This window comes from Vigna umbellata, chromosome 3, assembly GCF_029865625.1.
Source record: "Vigna umbellata cultivar VRB3 chromosome 3, Vumbellata_1.0, whole genome shotgun sequence".
NCBI lineage: Eukaryota > Viridiplantae > Streptophyta > Magnoliopsida > Fabales > Fabaceae > Vigna > Vigna umbellata.
Window position 1 is genome coordinate 34616180 of NC_142167.1, and position 19158 is coordinate 34635337.

The 19158-nt window shown below is 29.9% G+C and overlaps 4 protein-coding genes across 4 annotated transcripts; 1 reads left to right on the forward strand and 3 right to left on the reverse strand.

Annotated features, from left to right (window-relative positions):
* Window positions 1-2838: 2838 nt before the first annotated feature.
* LOC148202370 (uncharacterized) lies at window positions 2839-4955 on the forward strand. The gene is made up of 4 exons (XM_088109603.1): window positions 2839-2961; window positions 3043-3178; window positions 3344-3543; window positions 3615-4955. Exons 1-4 carry the CDS (start codon window positions 2839-2841, stop codon window positions 4953-4955), a joined length of 1800 nt encoding a protein of 599 aa, XP_087965729.1.
* A 1640-nt stretch (window positions 4956-6595) lies between these two features.
* On the reverse strand, window positions 6596-9624 carry LOC148202371 (mogroside I-E synthase-like). The gene is made up of 2 exons (XM_088110047.1): window positions 8893-9624; window positions 6596-7469 (listed from the first exon to the last, which is right to left on the reverse strand). Exons 1-2 carry the CDS (start codon window positions 9544-9546, stop codon window positions 6756-6758), a joined length of 1368 nt encoding a protein of 455 aa, XP_087966173.1. The 5' UTR covers window positions 9547-9624; the 3' UTR covers window positions 6596-6755.
* A 3127-nt stretch (window positions 9625-12751) lies between these two features.
* LOC148202372 (mogroside I-E synthase-like) lies at window positions 12752-14420 on the reverse strand. The gene is made up of 2 exons (XM_088108501.1): window positions 13750-14420; window positions 12752-13557 (listed from the first exon to the last, which is right to left on the reverse strand). The coding sequence occupies exons 1-2, from the start codon at window positions 14383-14385 to the stop codon at window positions 12847-12849; spliced, it is 1347 nt and encodes a 448-aa protein (XP_087964627.1). The 5' UTR covers window positions 14386-14420; the 3' UTR covers window positions 12752-12846.
* Window positions 14421-17400: 2980 nt separating this feature from the next.
* Window positions 17401-19158, reverse strand: LOC148202373 (mogroside I-E synthase-like). Its single transcript, XM_088109937.1, has 2 exons — window positions 18509-19158; window positions 17401-18318 (listed from the first exon to the last, which is right to left on the reverse strand). The coding sequence occupies exons 1-2, from the start codon at window positions 19130-19132 to the stop codon at window positions 17608-17610; spliced, it is 1335 nt and encodes a 444-aa protein (XP_087966063.1). The 5' UTR covers window positions 19133-19158; the 3' UTR covers window positions 17401-17607.

Genomic DNA, 19158 nt, shown 5'->3' on the forward strand with positions numbered 1-19158 from the left:
GTTAAACCTTATAAAATTTAGATAGCAATTCCAAAATTTCTCTTATAAGTTGTATTAGGAAATCCTGGGTATCGAATCTAAGAAGATGGTGCTTGTTAAGCTATAACTTATATTACCCTTGTTAAGCTTTATATGCAACGACCGAACTAAGTGAAATGTAAAATGAGAATATAAACCTAGACTCAATGCAATGATGCAAATGTCAAATGTAAAAAAATTGAGTCTAATTTGCTAAAATGATGCAAACTCACAAAGAAGCTAAGATATAGAATTATATGATGCAATGCACATATTTAAATACCAAAACTTGGGTTTTGACTGATCTACCTTATGGAAAACAACCTTTCAGATATAAATGGGTATACAAAATAAAGAGGCATGCTGATGAACGATACAAGGCAAGGTTAGTAGCCAAAGGCTACACACAACAATTACTTTGAGACTTTTTCATCTGTTGTCAAACTCACAACAGTAAGATTGGTTCTGGCTTTAGCAGCTTCTAAACATTGGTATTTACATTAACTAGATGTAAATAATGCTTTTTTACATGGGGATCTAGATGAAGAAGTATACATGTCTCTTCCTCTTGGCTACAAAACAGAAAAACCAGGGCAAGTTTGCAAGTTGTTGAAGTCTTTATATGGACTCAAGCAGGTCTCTAGACAATGGAATTTCAAGTTGACAACTACTTTACTTTCTTTGGGCTACATACAATTAAAATCAGATTATTCACTTTTTGTCAAAAGTGATTCTGCTAATATCACCATCTTACTTGTTTATGTAGATGATATAGTCTTGGCAGGTGATGACATCTAGGAAATCCAAACTGTGAAGGATCTATTGAATGCAAAGTTCAAGATTAAAGACCTAGGCCAACTCAAGTATTTTTTGGGCTTAGAAATTGCAAGATCTCAATAGGGCCTTAATTTGTCACAAAGGAAGTATGCTCTAGAGTTACTAGAAGATGCAGGATTGTTGGAATGTCAACTTGTTTCTACTCCCATACAACCAGGTACAAAATTTTTCAAGACAGAAGGGAAACCCTATTCAGATGTGCATGCCTATAAAAGACTTCATGGCAGGTTATTATATGTAACCAACACGAGACGAGTTTTTTCTTTTGTTGTTAGTACTCTCAGTCAATTTTTTTCCAATCCTTTGGAAGAACACTATGCAACAGTAATAAGGATCCTGAGATATATCAAGAACAATCCAAGACAAGGGTTATTCTTTCCCTCCAACACAAAACATGCTCTCAAGGCTTTTAGTGATTCTGATTGGGCTGCTTGCCCTGACACTAGAAGGTCTATGACTAGTTTTAATGTGTTCTATGGTGCATCCTTAATCAGCGGGAAATCCAAGAAGAAAGGTACTATATCTAGATCATTAACCGAAGCAGAATATAGAGCCTTAGCTTCCACAACATGTGAAATTCAATGGCTTATGTATTTGCTCCATGATTTGAAACAACCTCTACCACAACTAGTTCCTCTTATTTATGACAATCAATCTGCTATACAAATTGCACATAATCCAACCATGCATGAAAGGACAAAGCATATTGAAATTGATTGTCATCTCATAAGGGATAAAGTTCAAGCTGGTGTAATTAAGCTCCTGCCCATTTCTACTTTAGCCCAACTTGTGGACACTCATACTAAAGCTTTACCTCCGACACAATTTCAATCTTTGTTGTGCAAGCTTATCATTAAGGATATATATGTTGCAGCTTGAGGGGATATTGGATTTAATTTATTTTCCTTTCATATATGTGCATTTATGTTCATATATTTATATTCTGTATTTATATTTATATTCCATTTTTATATTATTTTAAACGACTATATATATCAATTGTACTCTTTCCTTATGATCGAATAAGATACACAATTTTCATCCTTTCTTTTCTTCTAACAGTTAAAGTTCACTTATACTAAAAGGAATTATCCCAAATTATAAGATTTGAATATTTCGTGGTGAAGAAATTCTCTACGTTGATGTGATTGTGACAGTCCTTTAGTTCAAGCACTTTTGTATATACCTCTAAGATGGATCAATTTATGTATATTGAAGAAATGATGAATAATACTCTTAGTCGACATGTTTCATATGAAGCAGACCATAATTTCTTAGAAGAGTATTCAAATGAAGTCACTAAGAGGTTTAGCAATTTATTGGCGGAGACAATAGTTGTCCTTCTAAAACTATGGTACACTACTAATTTATTTAACAAAGAAAAAGAATAAGAGAAAGTGTGAGTAAAGTTTTTAAATGTGAACAATATTTTTAATATCTTTGATTTTATTTAAAAAAAAATCATTGTCTTAAGTGAAGAATTATATTGAATAAAATATTATCAAAATATACTAATACATTCAAATAAATTTAATTAATAGAATTTCAAAATATTTTAATTAGTATAATTATATAACATGAAACGCACAATAAATTTTTGTTTTATTTTTATTAATAACTTAAAATATATTTTTAATAATATTATTTATAATAATGAAATTAAAATTCTTCTATTTTATGCTCTAAAAAGATAATGACTTAATTAGTAATTTATTGTAAAAGAAAATATTTCATGTTTAAATAATTCAACAAAAATTAAACAATACTAAAATGGAAGATAATTAGGATTAAATAATAACTTTAAAAATTAATTCAATAAAGTTTAAAATTAAATAATTATTTTAAAATTAATTAATTAGAAGTAAATTTTAAAGATGATACCGTATTAAGTGGTTATACTTAGCGAATGTGTTAATGAATATAAAAGAAGGTTATTAGTAATTTTGTTTCAAATTAATTTTTGATCATTACAAAACAATTACAATGGAGAATGTTCAGACATTAGTTTCGGAGGGAGACATGAGCGAGATATTCAACCTTATGAAAAGAACTTTCTATTCCAACAAAGAAATCTTCCTTTGCGAACTTATCAACAATGCTTGTAATGTATGTTGTTTCTTAAAATTTGATTTTATATTTGTACATTTCTTTTTTGAAATTGTTATTAATCAATGTATGCCTTTATAGGCTTTGGATAAAAGTCGATTTGAGAGGCTCACGGGCATGAACAATTTACATGATGAATTGTTTATTAGATTGGTCCCTCAAAAGGAAAACAAAACACTTTTGGTCATCGATAATGGTATTGGCATGACCAAGGATGGTATGTTGGTGACAATGTTCCATTTTCGTTCGCATTTCATGTTGATTAATTGTAATTTTGTGTGTGTTGGCTTCCACTCTACGTTAGATTTGATCTATTTTCATTCGCATTACATGTTGTTTAATTGTAGTTTTTTGTGTTGATTAAGTGCATGTTCTATTTTAGATTTGATCCATAATTTGGATGTTGGCTTCTACTCTACTTTTTTGGTTGCTGAAAAGGTTAATATCACCTCTAAGTATAATGACCTCAGACAATATATTTGGGAATCTCAACCCGATGGCTCATTTATTGTTACCAAGGATATTAATGCCCAACATGTCCCAAGGGGAACCAAAATCACTCTTTTCCTAAAGGATGATCAGGTACACAAATTAACTTATCCCTATTTTTCATGTTATTTCCTTTGTTCACTTAAATTTTTTTTCTTTATTAGTTGGAGTACTTGGAAGAGGCCACCATCAAGAATCTTGTTAACAAACATTGCCAACTCATTACCCATCCCATTTACCTTTGGAGTGAGAACACCAAAGATCATTGGCAAGTCATTAACTTTTGGCATAAACAAGAGATGGAGAACACGTCTGTGGCCCAAAAGTGTCATAATCACTTACCTGATGATCTGACATTCTTGATTCTTGTCAAACTTCCTTTGAAATCTCTGAAGAGATTTGGAAGCCTATGTAAATCATGGGCCCTCTTGTTTGAAAATTCACTTTTCGTAGATCTCTTTCATATTAATTTCATATCTAATCATAATTCCTTCTATGATGATACATCTATCATTCTATGTCTCAAAGAAATTGACACAGAAACTAATCATAAGCCCTCCTTCTTTTTACTTTCTGGTGAGAGGTTTCAAAACGTCGACAAATTAAACTGGCCAAATCCACTAAAGGGTTGTTTTCCTGAATTGAATTTTTTGGGTTCTTCTAGTGTTAATGGAATTCTTTGCTTTTTCATCTATCAGAACCACTCTGTATATTTATGGAATCCAACTATTGGTGAATTAAAGGTCATTCCTCATAGTCCAGTTGAGTATGTACCACTTGATGCCTGTGTTAGCATTACATATTTGGGTTTTGGTTATGATGGCATTCAAGATGATTATAAGGTGATTAGAAGTGTGCAACCTGAAGAAGCTATACCGGAATATGGTTACACTAAATGGGATTACACACACTTATTTGAGATTTATAGCATAAGAAGTAACTCTTGGAGAAAACTTAAAATTGATATCACTCCTGCAGTGTATGGAATTGAGTATGGAACTGATGGTAAATTTTACTTTGACGGAATGTGTCATTGGTTATGTCGAATTGATGGTGATCGCTCCTGGGATCGATGCTTGGTGTCATTTGACATGAGGAATGAGACATATTATACAACTCCCACACCTTTAGACATACCTTTAGACATATGTGATAATTTTAATATAGGTTATATGCGGTGGTACTTGTTTCTCTTAAATGGGTCAATTGCTTTGATGTCGACTTATGGATATAACACTACATTTTATATATCAATTTTGACTGAACTTGGTAAGAAAGAAACATGGACTAAACTCTTCACTCTTGGATCCTCACCTTGCATTACAAGACCTATTGGAGCAAGGAATATGGGTTATATACTCTTTCAAACACACGACGGTGCACTAGTTTGGTACGACTTAAGTACCCACAAAATTACAAAGGTTGATCTCAAAATACCCAATCATGTTTTGTGTATGATAATTTATAAGAAAAATCTTCAACAAATTGAAGAAATAAGCAATTAACTTTGTTTTTGTTTTAAGTGAGTTATGTTATTAAACTTTGTTTCTGTATATGTCCAACAATTTTGAATTATAATTAAATATATTATAAATCCTCAAACCCTTTGATAATAATTATATTATGAAGGTTTGATTTCTTTTTCTTACCATCTTATTTTTTGTTCTATTTCAAACTTAAATGTGACTTATTATATTTAATAAAGAGAATTTGGTTTAAAATATGTTATTAGAAATATTTCAGTTGAGTGAGAGAATGCGCCCTTTATAAGTTATAAATGAATTATTTATTTGTTAAAATTAATTTCATTTTTTAGATCTTTGAAAGCTTCCATGTTATCATCTTCTGATCAATTTTAATTTTCATTAGGGATTTTGTCTTTCTATAAAATATTGAAAAAGAAAAATACAAATAAATCATGTCTCTCTATAAGAAAATAAAGGAAACAAGACTCTCCAAATGGTAGAAAAGTAAAAAATAAAACATAGATGATAGTTTGAATGTTCACTTGAAGTTGTTTAACTATCAGGTTGATTTTTAAAGAACTAAAACCATAAAATTCGTAATAGATATTCAAATTTAATTTTGTTTTAAAATAATCCCATTCAATATTTTATTAATTACGCTTTAAAGAAACACAAACAATCGAAGCAAATAAGTGGAAATTAAAAATCTTCTGGAGTCACCACTACTTTTAACATTCAATTTGTTCAATTTCTTTTTTATGCTTTTAAGGTTTCCATGTTACGGCGTCAATTTGACTTATTATCCATACGTGAGTCTCAACTCACTCTTAAATAAGCTCTTGTTTTATTATCTCACTAAATAAGTAGACTAAAAAACTCTATTCTCTCATCTCTAAATGTGATTAAAATCATGGTCAAAGTACGTTTAATCTTATTATAGACTTTAGTTAATTTATAAAAAAAATATCTTAAACTGAAAATTAATCCCTCGATATTTTAAATTAAGTATAATTTGGTTCTTAATTTTTACTATTTATGAACGAAGAATGCAAGCTAAATAAGCAAACTATATATATGTAGGGATGGGAACAAGTGTAAAATGCTTGAAAATCACTTCTTAGGATACAGTGTAAAATGGTTGGACAAGGGTTTGATGCACATGCAGTGCTATATGGAGTGTTTGATTGAATTTAGAATAAACATCATGAATGATTTATTAATTCTAAGCAGCATCCATGGTAGAGAACAATAAAATGAAATGAAATGACTTTATTATGCGTACCAACTATCAATTTCAATTACATTTAAAAACATAAAATTTAAAAAAACAACATTATTTAATATTAAAAAATAAGTTAAATCAATAAATTAATAATATTTTAGAAAATAAAATTAAAAAAGGGCATGTGTTATCATCTTTCTTATGCAAAAATTTATGAAAAATGAAACTAGTTATGGAGGGAGCATTGGGGACAATAACTCTGTTATTCCATGTGCCTTGTTATATATATTTTTTGTCGCTTATAACAAATTATTTTATTTGAATATCAGTTTAACAGTTAGCAAACAACCTCATACTAGTAAAACGACGATGTTTTTCTACTTTCTTCTCTCTTTTCCACTGCAACTGTTATTTATTTATTTATTTTCATTTTTTGAAAATAAGTTTATTCTAGATGTCAAAATTAAAGTATTATTTTATTAAAAAATATTTATCTTCTTAAATGAATTAAACATACCTACAACATCACCATTAACCTTAGAATATGCTAGTAAAAAAAAAAAAAACTTAAAAAATGCATAGTTGTCATAGTAGTGATCGTTTTCATGCATGTACTACTAATGAAAGAAGCTATTTACGAATTCTAGAATACTTTTATGAGAACTTCCACCACTTTTAACAGCCTTCACAGCTAAAGTCCTCCATTGATTGGCATTGTTTTTCAACTCATTTCCTTTCTCATTCTCCATTATTTCTCTTATGCAATGCTTCAGAGCTTCTCTTCGCACAACCTTTTTTTCATCAAAGGGAGCCCTAATTCCCATCTTCCAAACATCTTCCATAAGTTTTGCATTCGTGCTTTGATCTGACCAAAATGGTATTGCAATTGTTGGCACTCCTAAGCACAAAGTTTCTAACGTCGAATTCCAACCACAATGTGTCACAAAACATCCTATAGCCTCATGAGCCAGGACTTTTAGCTGGGAGCACCATGTCACTACAAAACCCTTTTCCGTTTTCTTCTCAAAACCTTTTGGGAGATTGGCCTCTTCTGACTTTCTAACCACCCACAGAAAGTAATGTGAACACTCTTTCAAACAACAAGCTATTTCTTCCATTTGCTCCTTCTCAAAGCTTGCAATACTCCCAAATGATACATAAACAACAGAATCTTTTGGCTTATCATCTAACCATTCTATGCATTCATCCCTCTTCAATTCTGTCACCCCATAATCTTGATCATCTTCATATTGTTCGTCTAAGAAGAAAGATGGTATATTTGGTCCAATACACCTAAATTTAGGCCAAATCTCCTTGAATCCATCTACAATCTAAATAAAAGATCTGGTTAAAACAATATTCATGCCAAATTTTACAAAAAGAAAGGTTAAAATTTTAATAGCTGCCACCATTTAAGTTTTACTTCAATCAAATTAACAGTGCTAATCCTATATATATATATATTGTTACCGACATTAGTAATGCCATTATCAAAGCAGCTTTAAAAACTTCCTGGAATAGTTGAATTATTACAATCACTTTCTGAGAATAACAATGTAAAACAAAATCGCGTCCTCTTTTTCTAACAATTTATGGTTCACCAAAAACAAATTGTAATCATTTAAGGGTCATGAATTCTTGTAAAACTCTCAACAACATCGTATCACCCACGCCTAAAACAACCTTTTATCCATGTACAGAAACAAAGATTTATAGTTTTCTAGTAGAAGCAGTAAAAGTTAAAATGGAAATAACCTCGGGAACCAAGTAAAAACCAAGGTATATTAATCTTATAAAATTGGTCTAACAATACTTATAATTTTATCTTGTTTTTAACAATCTCCAACACATATCTTAATACTAATGACATTGAGGACGAGAATCAAGAAGAACCCGATTTATGGTGGATAGGATAAATTCATATTTCGGTTATGATAAACTCTTGTATCTTTTATATCATATTAAGGTAGTGAGTATGTTCTTCGTGTAATGAGAATGATAGAGGTACAAAATTGACTAAAAATAAAACTGCATTACAATATAGTGTAGCCAAATTATTTATCACCAAATCAATTTTATAAAGTTTTAGAGGGTCGAATTAATTTTAAACTCACAATACTTCATATTTTTGATATTATTATTTTAACATCCAACAAATTTTTGTATATATTTAATTTTCATTATTTAATTTTTTAATTTTTCTCTTTCTTTATTAATACAAAAGTTAACATTTTTAGTGACCAAACTGTCTCTGATCAAGTGGTGCATCTAGTTTTAGAGATATCTTGTATTTGTAAAACAAGAGAGAGATATCTTGTATTTTTAGTGACCAAACTATCCTTTAACAAGAAATTTTTATTAGTACAATTATATCTTAATACAAATTTCCTTACGATATTTTAATATAATATACTTGTTATCTTTTCATTGAATTTAAAATATGTTAATATAGTAACACTTAAATAATGAATCAATTAAACAAAATAACACTTAGTTATCATTTCATTGAATTTAAAATACGTTAATACATTAATGAATCAATTAAAAAAAGAATACGTGTGATATAAAAATATTATTTAAAAATCTGTTTCAGAATATTATTTTCGTTTCTATTATAAGCATTTAATACTGTCCTGTCTTTTTCTTTTTTCTTTTTTACTTTTAAGTAGAATAATTAAGTTTTTGTTACAATGATTTTATTCTTATAAAAGTATCCTTTCCGAAGTGAAAATAATAGTACCTTAACATTCATACCTCTTTATCCATGTCGTATAATGTGTTGCAGAGGATCCAATCAGCTTTGTCGATGTTGGAGAACTGGTCCATAAGAAAAGGAAGCAGAAATGGTTGTTTTTCGTAAGTAAGGAAAAATGTAGGCAAGTCCTGAGGTTGAAGTTTAGGCAAGGTGGGAAGGGAAATTTCATCTTGTTTGAGTGGAACCTGCAACTTTCCCATTTGAGCATGATAGTATATACTATTCACAGTCATGTTTTGAGTGAGATAAGAAGCACTAACTATCCCAAATCTCTTTGCAACATCCAATGCCCAAGGGAAGAATGAATCATAGATAACACAATCAACACGATCATCTTCTGATCTTCCAAGTTTCTCAAGAAGCTCAGCAAAGGTGAGTGACCCAACTTCACAAAATTTCTCTGTGTATTCTTTGAGGCTGGCAGCACCTGTATAGCCAACTTCATCAAACCCATCAGAAATGGTTTCCAGTGTAATGGGAGGAGGCACTTTCTGCACAATATTCGCGTAGAAAATAGTTGTCACAAACGTTACTCTCACTCCTTCACGAAGCAACAGCTTCGACAACTGCAGCATAGGGTTGATATGGCCATATGCAGGGTATGCTAACACCAAGCAATGTGCTCTTCTTGTTGCTATATTTTTCTTCTCCATTATTTCTCTCTCTCTCTCTCTCTCTCTCTCTCTCTCTCTCTCTCTCTCTCTCTCTCTCTCTCTGATGTGTGGATATGAAAGGGGTTCCTTTATACATGATAAGATAAGATTTCTGCCTTCCATTATCCGTGCAACCAATAATGCTATTGTTTACTGTGATTAGGGTTCTTCCAATTCAACTCATTACTGTTCAAAACATCATCATTTACACTAATTTTAATTTTGGTATTTTAAATTATATTACAATTCATGTATTTTAAAGATACAAGAGAGATAATATTAAAATATTTTAAAAAAAGTTTAACTTTGGTTTCACACCGGCATGTTGTATTGGGTTATTTTATAATAATATTTTATTTATATTTATTATTATTATTATTTTAATATATATTTTTAAATATTTTAATATATATTTTTAAATATTATAAAAAGTAGTTGTGTTATAATTATAATGAAGTTGGGTTCGGTGAAAAGTTTTCAATTTTACATATTTTCTCTTTAATTAGGTGAGGATCTTGGATTCCACAAATACATTTGCATCATTGAAATGTGTACATGACAGTGATTAGTTTGGCTCATTTACATGTCCTTTTCGAAGTTGAGAAGGTTCTGTTCAACTGCTTCCTATTTTATATATACATACATATATATATATATATATATATATATATATATATATATATATATATATATATATATATATATATATATATATATATTATATGTTCAATTACAATAGTCATAACCAATGTTAATGAATTATTAATTAAATAATAAAATGACGACATGTTGTTCTTGACTTCCAAGTAAATATATGATTCTTAGACCAATTCATTTATCTATTATTCATTGAGCCCTATCTGCCCATCTGCTAGTAAATTTATTAAATTTATTTATTACAATGTTTAGAAAAAGGGGTCATATTAAATATATATATTGTTTTAATATTTATATGTGGCATTTATCATGAGTGTCTGTATTTTCAAATGGACATTTTTCGCTATTTTAGCTCTATAGTTTAATTAGACAATAAATTCTCGCATAATATTTATGTTCATTTGTTTATTTATGTTTGCTGATGAGTCGGTGAACATTGTCGATACGTATTATACACATTTCTTATGATTTTGACAAAACAATTATTTTAAAGAGTTGGGACCAAACAATAAATGTATTGTGACTTGTACTACAACTAAACCTTTAATTGCTCACTGCTAGCATGTTTGACTATGTATAAAAGGTTTAAATATTATTTTAGTCTTTACTTTTATTTATTTTATTCAATATATTTTTTCATATGTTTAATATAATTTTATTTTAATAATTCTTTTTAATTTGGTGATGTTTTATGATTGTTTAAATCTTTAATGAAAAATAAACAATGTATGTTACAGTTTGCAGTTTTTTAATTTTTTAATTAAAAATATTTACAAATTTTAAAAAATTTTAAAAACTATAAATTAATATGTGATATATTATTTTTTTTTGTTATCAATTTAAATAATAAAAAATAAAATTAAATAAAATTTATGAAAATAAAAACCATATTAAACGTTCAGAAAAAATAGTCTCACTTTAACAAATTATGTAAAAATAAAGACATAGGATAAGAAATCACACAAAAAAAAAGGACTTTAACATCGCTGTTTAGACGTCTAATCTTTAAAAATCTAAAGTAAAAAAAGATAATCTTTAAATATCTAAAGTAAAAAAAGATAATCAATAACATTTTGTAATTAAAAAGAGGATTTAGACGTTTCGATAAAAAGAGACGACTCCGGATGAAAAAAAATACGTAAAAATAAAAATATGAATTTTTTATTCCTATTAGAGATAGATAACCAATAAATATTTACGTAAATTTTAGTTAGAAGACATAAATAACCAATAAAGCATTAAAAAGTAAAAATATAAAATAGAATACACACAAAGCTTCCTCTGCTTCCATATTTTAGCCTTTAATTGTTGACTTCGTATTTGTTTCAAAAGTCATTTCTTACATAGATAGATGATGTCTTTATGAAATGTTTTCAATAAATATCTGTACCTACAATTTTGAAACTACTCCAATAATACAACTCTAGTGATAGTGACTCGCGCTCTTAGATAGGCACGATGTGATTAGTGACTCACTTTAAATATAATATAATATGATATGATATGATATGATATGCATCATATAACTTTTATTCTTCTTAACTTTTATTATAAAGAATTAATACTTATAATTAAAAAAGGTTTAAATACTTACTTTGTCCCTATTTCTGTTTAGTATCTGGTTTTTAAAATAAAGACATTGGGTTTCTACGTTATGAAAAGTATATGAATAAGATCTACAACAAATCATCAAAGAAAAAGCTGAATAAGAGAGAAAAAAAGCTGGACAGCAGAAGAGAAGAAAAAAATACGACCACATCATCATGGACTTAACGTCGTTGCTGTCAACTTAACGGACATGACTTTATTCATACATTTTTCATAACATAGGAACCCGAGAAATTTACTTCTTAACATAAAGACGAAATAAGTATTTAAGTCTAATAAAAATATCAACAAGTATTGAAAAACTTTTAGTAGAAAAAGAATCAGTTCAAGCTTTATAATTACTTTTCAGTTTTATATGTATTTTGGCATATGAATAATACTTTTAGGTTTTTTTTTTTTCTTGTTTTTGTGATTGTGTATAATTTTAAATCATGATTTCAATGATAGTTATAAACCCAATCCAGCTCAACTAATGCATTTTAAAGGGACTAATATGCATCAGCCAATCACTTAATGCATTTTAAAGGTACTACTAATCTGGATCACTCAATCACCTAATTGTTTTGTTTTTGTTAATCTATTATTTCTTTTATGCTGTATTTGACTAAGAATTTCCATGTTGTAGTTGTTAACTATTAAAGTGTTGTCCCCATATCAAATGTCGTATTATCTACATTCTCTTTATCATCTCAAATAGAGAGGCGAGATCTCGGTTGTGTAGCACTAAAATTTGTTGAAGCTTATTGCCTTTTACAAAAATTTATACACATTACTCAATCAATTTATAAGTTTAACTACTCTTTTTAACTTTATTTTCGTTCAAAAATATCAAGATGGTTGGTAGATGGATATACTATTAGTTATAATAAAATGTTCGCATGAAAATACAAGAATTATTTGTCATGTCATGGAGTACATTTGATTATGAAGCTTATGAATCTTATGAATGTATTGAATTATTGATCAACTTGTTACATGAAAATACAACACAGAAACTTCTTATCACGAAGTAATCTCCATTTTAGAACATTAAGCTTATGAATGCGATAAATTATTCACAAATTCTTTGACATTTTCATAAGAACTACCACCTTCACTAACAGCTCTTATTGCTGAAGTCCTCCACCTAATGGCATTGTTCTTCATTTCTTTAGATCCATTCATTATTTCATTTATACAGTGCTTCAGAGTTTCTCGTTGTACAACCTTTTTCTCATTAACTAGAGCTCTTGTTCCGATTTTCCAAACTTCTGAAAGAAGCTTTGCATTTATGCTCTGGTCTGACCAATATGGGATTGAAACAGTTGGAACTCCTAAGCACAAAGTTTCTAACGTTGAATTCCAACCACAGTGTGTCACAAAACATCCGACAGCCTCATGAGCAAGAACTTTCAATTGGGAACACCATGTTACTACCAAACCCTTTTCTGTTTTTTTCTCAAAATCTTTAGGAAGTTTGGTTTCTTCGGAAACTCTCACCACCCACAAGAAATAACTTGAACACTCTCTCAAACAACAAGCAACTTCTTGCATTTGCTCTTCACCAAAGGAAGCCAAACTCCCAAAAGATACATAAACAACAGACCCTTTTGGCTTATCATCTAACCATTCCATGCATTCTTCAATCTTGAATTCTGTGACCCCATAATCTTGGTCATCTTCCCATTGCTTATCTAAAAAGAAAGATGGAATGTTTGGTCCTATAGTCTTAAATTGTGGCCAAACCTTCACTATCCAATCTGCTATCTAAAAGTGTTTTCTGGTCACTAAACATTACATGCGAGAAATTGGAGAAAATATATAGATATATACATATTATTATAAGAAAAGTTGTATTGTAATACGGTTTACTGTAACTTGATACAAAAACTAGAAAAACTGAAAGAATAAACATTTAAGTTAAACATAATCTATATATTGAAATTATTTGGTTGTTACCTCTTTATCCAACTCATAGAAGGTGTTGCATAGGATCCAATCAGCTTTGTGAATAATGGAGAACTGAGAAACTACAAAATCAAGAAAAGTGAAATCTTCACCAAAAAAGAAAGAAGGCATGTCCTCGAGATAAAGTTTATTCATGGCAGGAAGGGAAAACTCATGTTCTTTGAGTGGAACCTGCAACTTCCCCAAGTGAACATGATAGTATATGCTATTCACAACCATGTTTTGAGTGAGATAAGCTGCAACAACTATCCCAAATCTCTTACAAACTTCTGGTACCCAACTGAAAAATGAATCATAGACAACACAATCAACATGGTCATCATCATCTTTAGATCCACCAAGTTTCTCAAGAAGCTCAGAAAAAGTGAGTGGCCCAACTTGCCAGAAGCGTGTCAAATAGGCTTTGAAGCCACCAGCTTCTTTTGGTCCTCCATTATCAAATCCATCAGAGATGGTTTCAACGGCAATAGAAGGAGGCACAGTTTTTAAGTTATTGTAGTAGGAACGAGTTGTAACGAGAGTTATTCTCACCCCTTGTCGTTGCAGTAGTTTTGAAAATTGATGAATGGGATTGATGTGACCTTGAGCTGGGTATGCAAATAACAAGCAGTGTGCCCTCGTAGCCATAGTTTTTGTGGTGATGTTCTTCGTTGGTGACTGCTTGCGATCTTGAGCCGTTTATGGATTGATTTATTCAATGTTAGTCATGAAAAGGACAAAATTTGGACGGCATGTAAAATCAAGTATTGAATTTGGAATAGCTCACAACATGTACTTCTTTATTATTAAATTCCAAATATGATATACGTTGAAGGTGGTAAAGAATACTATTTGTAATAAGGACTTTTTATCTTATTTGATGGCTACTAGATTTTTTAAATTCTGGTAAAAGCATATACTTACTCTACACTGTTCTTAATAATTTAACTTTTGAATTAGAATATTTATAAATAGTATATGCTACTTTAATCTACTAAAAATAGATAGATATTTATCATCCCAAAAAACCGTCATTAAAAAGCAAAATCGACTTTAAATAATTAAGATTGGATTTGTATTGTATTATCGTCTAACTCCATGCACATGTTAGAAAATGACTCCGACTTAAATATTTTTTAATATGTTTAGGGTGTTTTTTTTTTTAATGAACCTTACAGTTTATAAAATTAACATTAAATCTTTCATTAATAATCGATTACAATGTTTCTAATTATTACAAATTAAATACTATAATAACTATAAAATATAACAGAATAATTTTTTACTCTTCCTATCCTTTCATTTGCTTTATCAATTTAAATATTTACACTCATAATAACTTTCTTTGTTATTGGGTTAAACAATATATAGTTCTTAGTTTTATTTTCATACCTAATGACATTATAATAAGAAAGAGCTTTTTTGACGTTTGTTATTTTTATTTTTAACGTCCATTAAAACATATACATAATATAAGAGGAAGTCAATTTAACCTTAGAATAAATAAAGGAAATTGATTGACGTTGGAAAACAGACTATTCAAACATCCTTCAACACTCAACGTCATGCCTATGCCTTGGTTGCTGAGCAAAAGTTTTTGGGTGGTCTTTGGAATTTCAAGTGAAGGGTGTTTGACATCAAAATTCATCCTTTTGGCGTCGTTCTTAGTAGCTCACGCCTTGCCTGTTCAACGAAGGTTTCTTTCTGGAATTGGCATTGCAAACTTTTTGATGTTTGAAGAAATTCATTTTTTACTTCAATTGACGTTGGAAAAGGTTATTTGACATCAAAAAGTGCACTTTCCTACATCCTATTTTAATAAAAGATTCGTTTTTACAGCTTTACCAAACTTAAAAAGAGAAAACTAGTTTTTCATTTCATGTATCCAAAACTTATTTTGAAATTTGTTTGAATTAATCAAAACTATAAACTAAATATATAATAAATAAAATTAAAAACTAAAGTTATCAAAACTCAAAGTATTAAAGCTAAATTAATGTATATCCTAACTCCATCGATCCAAAAGATATGTGATTCATTCCTATGTATCTTCATCATTGTGGCATCTGCTATTAGTGATAAATTGTTGAACTGCTGCAAAAACAAGACAACTTTATATTTCTATTCTAATGTTCAAAATTGAATGTAATTTGTAAGATATGAAAGATATATTATTATTATCTCAGTTCAATCATCTCTAATTTCTGATCGAATGATAATCTTGATCTAAGACATGATGTAGTAGCTGCATGTCCATGAATCTGACTACATGTTACTCTAAACATGACAAAAAAGTAGTCAAATATGAAGGTATAAATTTCACATACAAAAATTAATAAGTTAAAGATCAATTAAGTTCAATCTTTGGATACAATATTTGAAATTGTGCTCGAGGCTTACCCACAACTCTAATTCAATTTGAAACGTTAATTGATATCGGAATTCCCCTTTTCAAACCTCTAATTTCTTCTTGGATAGTCCAAAGGTCATTTATGTACAGATTCATGCAACCATATAACGTCCAAAAGGGGAAATTCTAACATAATTGATGTCGGAATTCTCTTTTCCCAAAGTCAATTAATATTGAATGGTAGGTGTGGAACGCTTATTTGGCACTAGTGTAAATACATTTTTCATGCTTCTATCTTCAAGCTTGGTTCGCTATTAAGCTAGAACATGACCATAAGCTACACTGCCAAACACAAACTCTAAGAGGAGACACACTTAGCTTTCTTCAACTCCAAAGTTCTTTGCACATAGATACTACATAGCTTCATCCTAAAAACTCCTTTGGCATATTCTTGCTTTTAAACATTTTTTGAATCATATCAAAGATGGTTCGATTTTTTCTCTGTGCAACTCTGTTTTATTGGAGTGAGTATGGTGTTGTCAGGAATCTTCTTATCCTTCACGAAGTACTTCATGAGCTTGGTTGATATAAACTCCCCTCAGTAACTGAATAGATTAGTTGTTTGTCTCCTTCTCAATCATCACTTTAAACCTTTTAAACACTTTGATCATCTTAAATTTCTCCTTCAAGAAATACTTAGGTTTCCCTTGAAAAATAATCAATGAAAAAAATAAAATACCTTTTTCCAATAAAAGAATCGTATGTAAATGGTCCAGATAAGTATGTATGGATTAATCCAAGTTGTTCTCTTGCTCGATAATCAGATGTCCTTATAAACGAAGTTCATCTAGTCATAAAAAGCATAAATAAAATACAATACAATATTATATATTTGTAGTTGTTGCACACAATATTCTTTTACAAGATGACAATTAATAAGTATAATTCAACAAGACAATAAAATAATTCACACGAAAGAAGAAAATACATGGACAACTAGTTCTTATAAATACATTATAAAAAAATCAAAATCTAAATTTGTTGAAGTTTATTGCCTTTTACAATAATTTATACACATTACTTCGTCGATTTATAGGTTTAATTATTTTTTTCCACTTTATTTTCGTTCAAAAATACCAAATTGGTCTACCAATTTATTTTATATTTATATATATATATATATATATATATATATATATATATATATATATATATATATATATATATATATATATATAATTAGATAATGCAATGCAGCATGTTCTGTATATACACAATAATCCACCACTTCATTTTCAAATTTACTGATAAACAAATATAACTATACAAAAGGCAACCTAAATGATAAAATGGATATACTATTACTTATAGTAAAATGTTTGCATGAAAATTTAACAGGAATTATTTGTCCTGTCATGGAGTACATTTGATCATGAAGCTTATGAATGCACTGAATTATTGACCAACCTGTTACATGAAAATACAACACAGAAACTTTTGATCACGAAGTAACATCAAGCTTATGAATGTGATAAATTATTCACAAATTCTTTCATATTTTCATAAGAACTACCACCTTCACTAACAGCTCTTACTGCTGAAGTCCTCCACCTAATGGCATTGTTCTTCATTTCTTTAGATCCATTCATTATTTCATTTATACAGTGTTGCAGAGTTTCTCGTTGCACAACCTTTTTCTCATCAACTAGAGCTCTTGTTCCAACTTTCCAAACTTCTGAAAGAAGCTTTGCATTTATGCTCTGGTCTGACCAATATGGTATTGCAACTGTTGGAACTCCTAAGCACAAAGTTTCTAATGTTGAATTCCAACCACAGTGTGTCACAAAACATCCGACAGCCTCATGAGCAAGAACTTTCAATTGGGAACACCATGTTACTACCAAACCCTTTTCTGTTTTTTTCTCAAAATCTTTAGGAAGTTTGGTTTCTTCGGAAACTCTCACCACCCACAAGAAATAACTTGAACACTCTCTCAAACAACAAGCAACTTCTTGCATTTGCTCTTCACCAAAGGAAGCCAAACTCCCAAAAGATACATAAACAACAGACCCTTTTGGCTTATCATCTAACCATTCCATGCATTCTTCAATCTTGAATTCTGTGACCCCATAATCTTGGTCATCTTCCCATTGCTTATCTAAAAAGAAAGATGGAATGTTTGGTCCTATAGTCTTAAATTGTGGCCAAACCTTCACAATCCAATCTGCTATCTAAAAGTGTTTTCTAGTCAGTACACATTACGTGCCAGAAATTGGAGAAAATATCTAGATATATACATAGTATTATAAGAAAAGTTCTCATGCAATATGATTTTTAGTGTAACTTGATACAAAATTACAAGACATTGAAAGAATAAAAATTTAAGTTAAACAAAATATATTGAAACTGTTTGGCTGTTACCTCTTTATCCAGCTCATAGAAGGTGTTGCATAGGATCCAATCAGCTTTGTCAATACTGGAAAACTGAGAAACTAAAAAATCAAGATAAGTGAAATCTTCAACAAAGAAGAAAGAAGGCATGTCCTCAAGATATAGTTTAGGCATGGCAGGAAGGAAAAACTCATGTTCTTTGAGTGGAACCTGCAACTTCCCCAGGTGAACATGATAGTATATGCTATTCACAACCATGTTTTGAGTGAGATAAGCTGCAACAACTATTCCAAATCTCTTGGCAACTTCTGGTGCCCAATTGAAGAAGGTATCATAGACAACACAATCGACATGTTTTGATCCATCAAGCTTTTCAAGAAGTTCAGAAAAAGTGAGTGGCCCAACTTGCCAGAAGCGTGCCAAGTAGGCTTTGAAGCCACCAGCTTCTTTTGGCCCTCCATTATCAAACCCATCAGAGATGGTTTCAACCGCAATAGAAGGATGCATAGTTTTTAAGTTATTGTAGTAGAAACGAGTTGTAACGAGAGTTATTCTAACCCCTTGCTGTTGCAGTAGTTTTGAGAATTGAAGAATGGGATTGATGTGACCTTGAGTTGGGTATGCAAGTACCAAACAGTGTGCTCTTGTAGCCATGGTTTTCTTCACTTTTTGTGGAGATT

Coding starts and splice junctions, on each gene's coding strand:
- LOC148202371 (XM_088110047.1), bottom strand. CDS start 9,546: ATGGAGAAGAAAAATATAGCAACAAGAAGAGCACATTGCTTGGTGTTA. Junction 7,470..8,892: donor TATACGACATGGATAAAGAG/GTATGAATGTTA, acceptor TCTTTTATTTAG/ATTGTAGATGGATTCAAGGA.
- LOC148202372 (XM_088108501.1), bottom strand. CDS start 14,385: ATGGCTACGAGGGCACACTGCTTGTTATTTGCATACCCAGCTCAAGGT. Junction 13,558..13,749: donor TCTATGAGTTGGATAAAGAG/GTAACAACCAAA, acceptor AAACACTTTTAG/ATAGCAGATTGGATAGTGAA.
- LOC148202373 (XM_088109937.1), bottom strand. CDS start 19,132: ATGGCTACAAGAGCACACTGTTTGGTACTTGCATACCCAACTCAAGGT. Junction 18,319..18,508: donor TCTATGAGCTGGATAAAGAG/GTAACAGCCAAA, acceptor AAACACTTTTAG/ATAGCAGATTGGATTGTGAA.
- LOC148202370 (XM_088109603.1), top strand. CDS start 2,839: ATGGAGAATGTTCAGACATTAGTTTCGGAGGGAGACATGAGCGAGATA. Junction 2,962..3,042: donor TTATCAACAATGCTTGTAAT/GTATGTTGTTTC, acceptor ATGCCTTTATAG/GCTTTGGATAAAAGTCGATT. Junction 3,544..3,614: donor TTTTCCTAAAGGATGATCAG/GTACACAAATTA, acceptor TTTCTTTATTAG/TTGGAGTACTTGGAAGAGGC.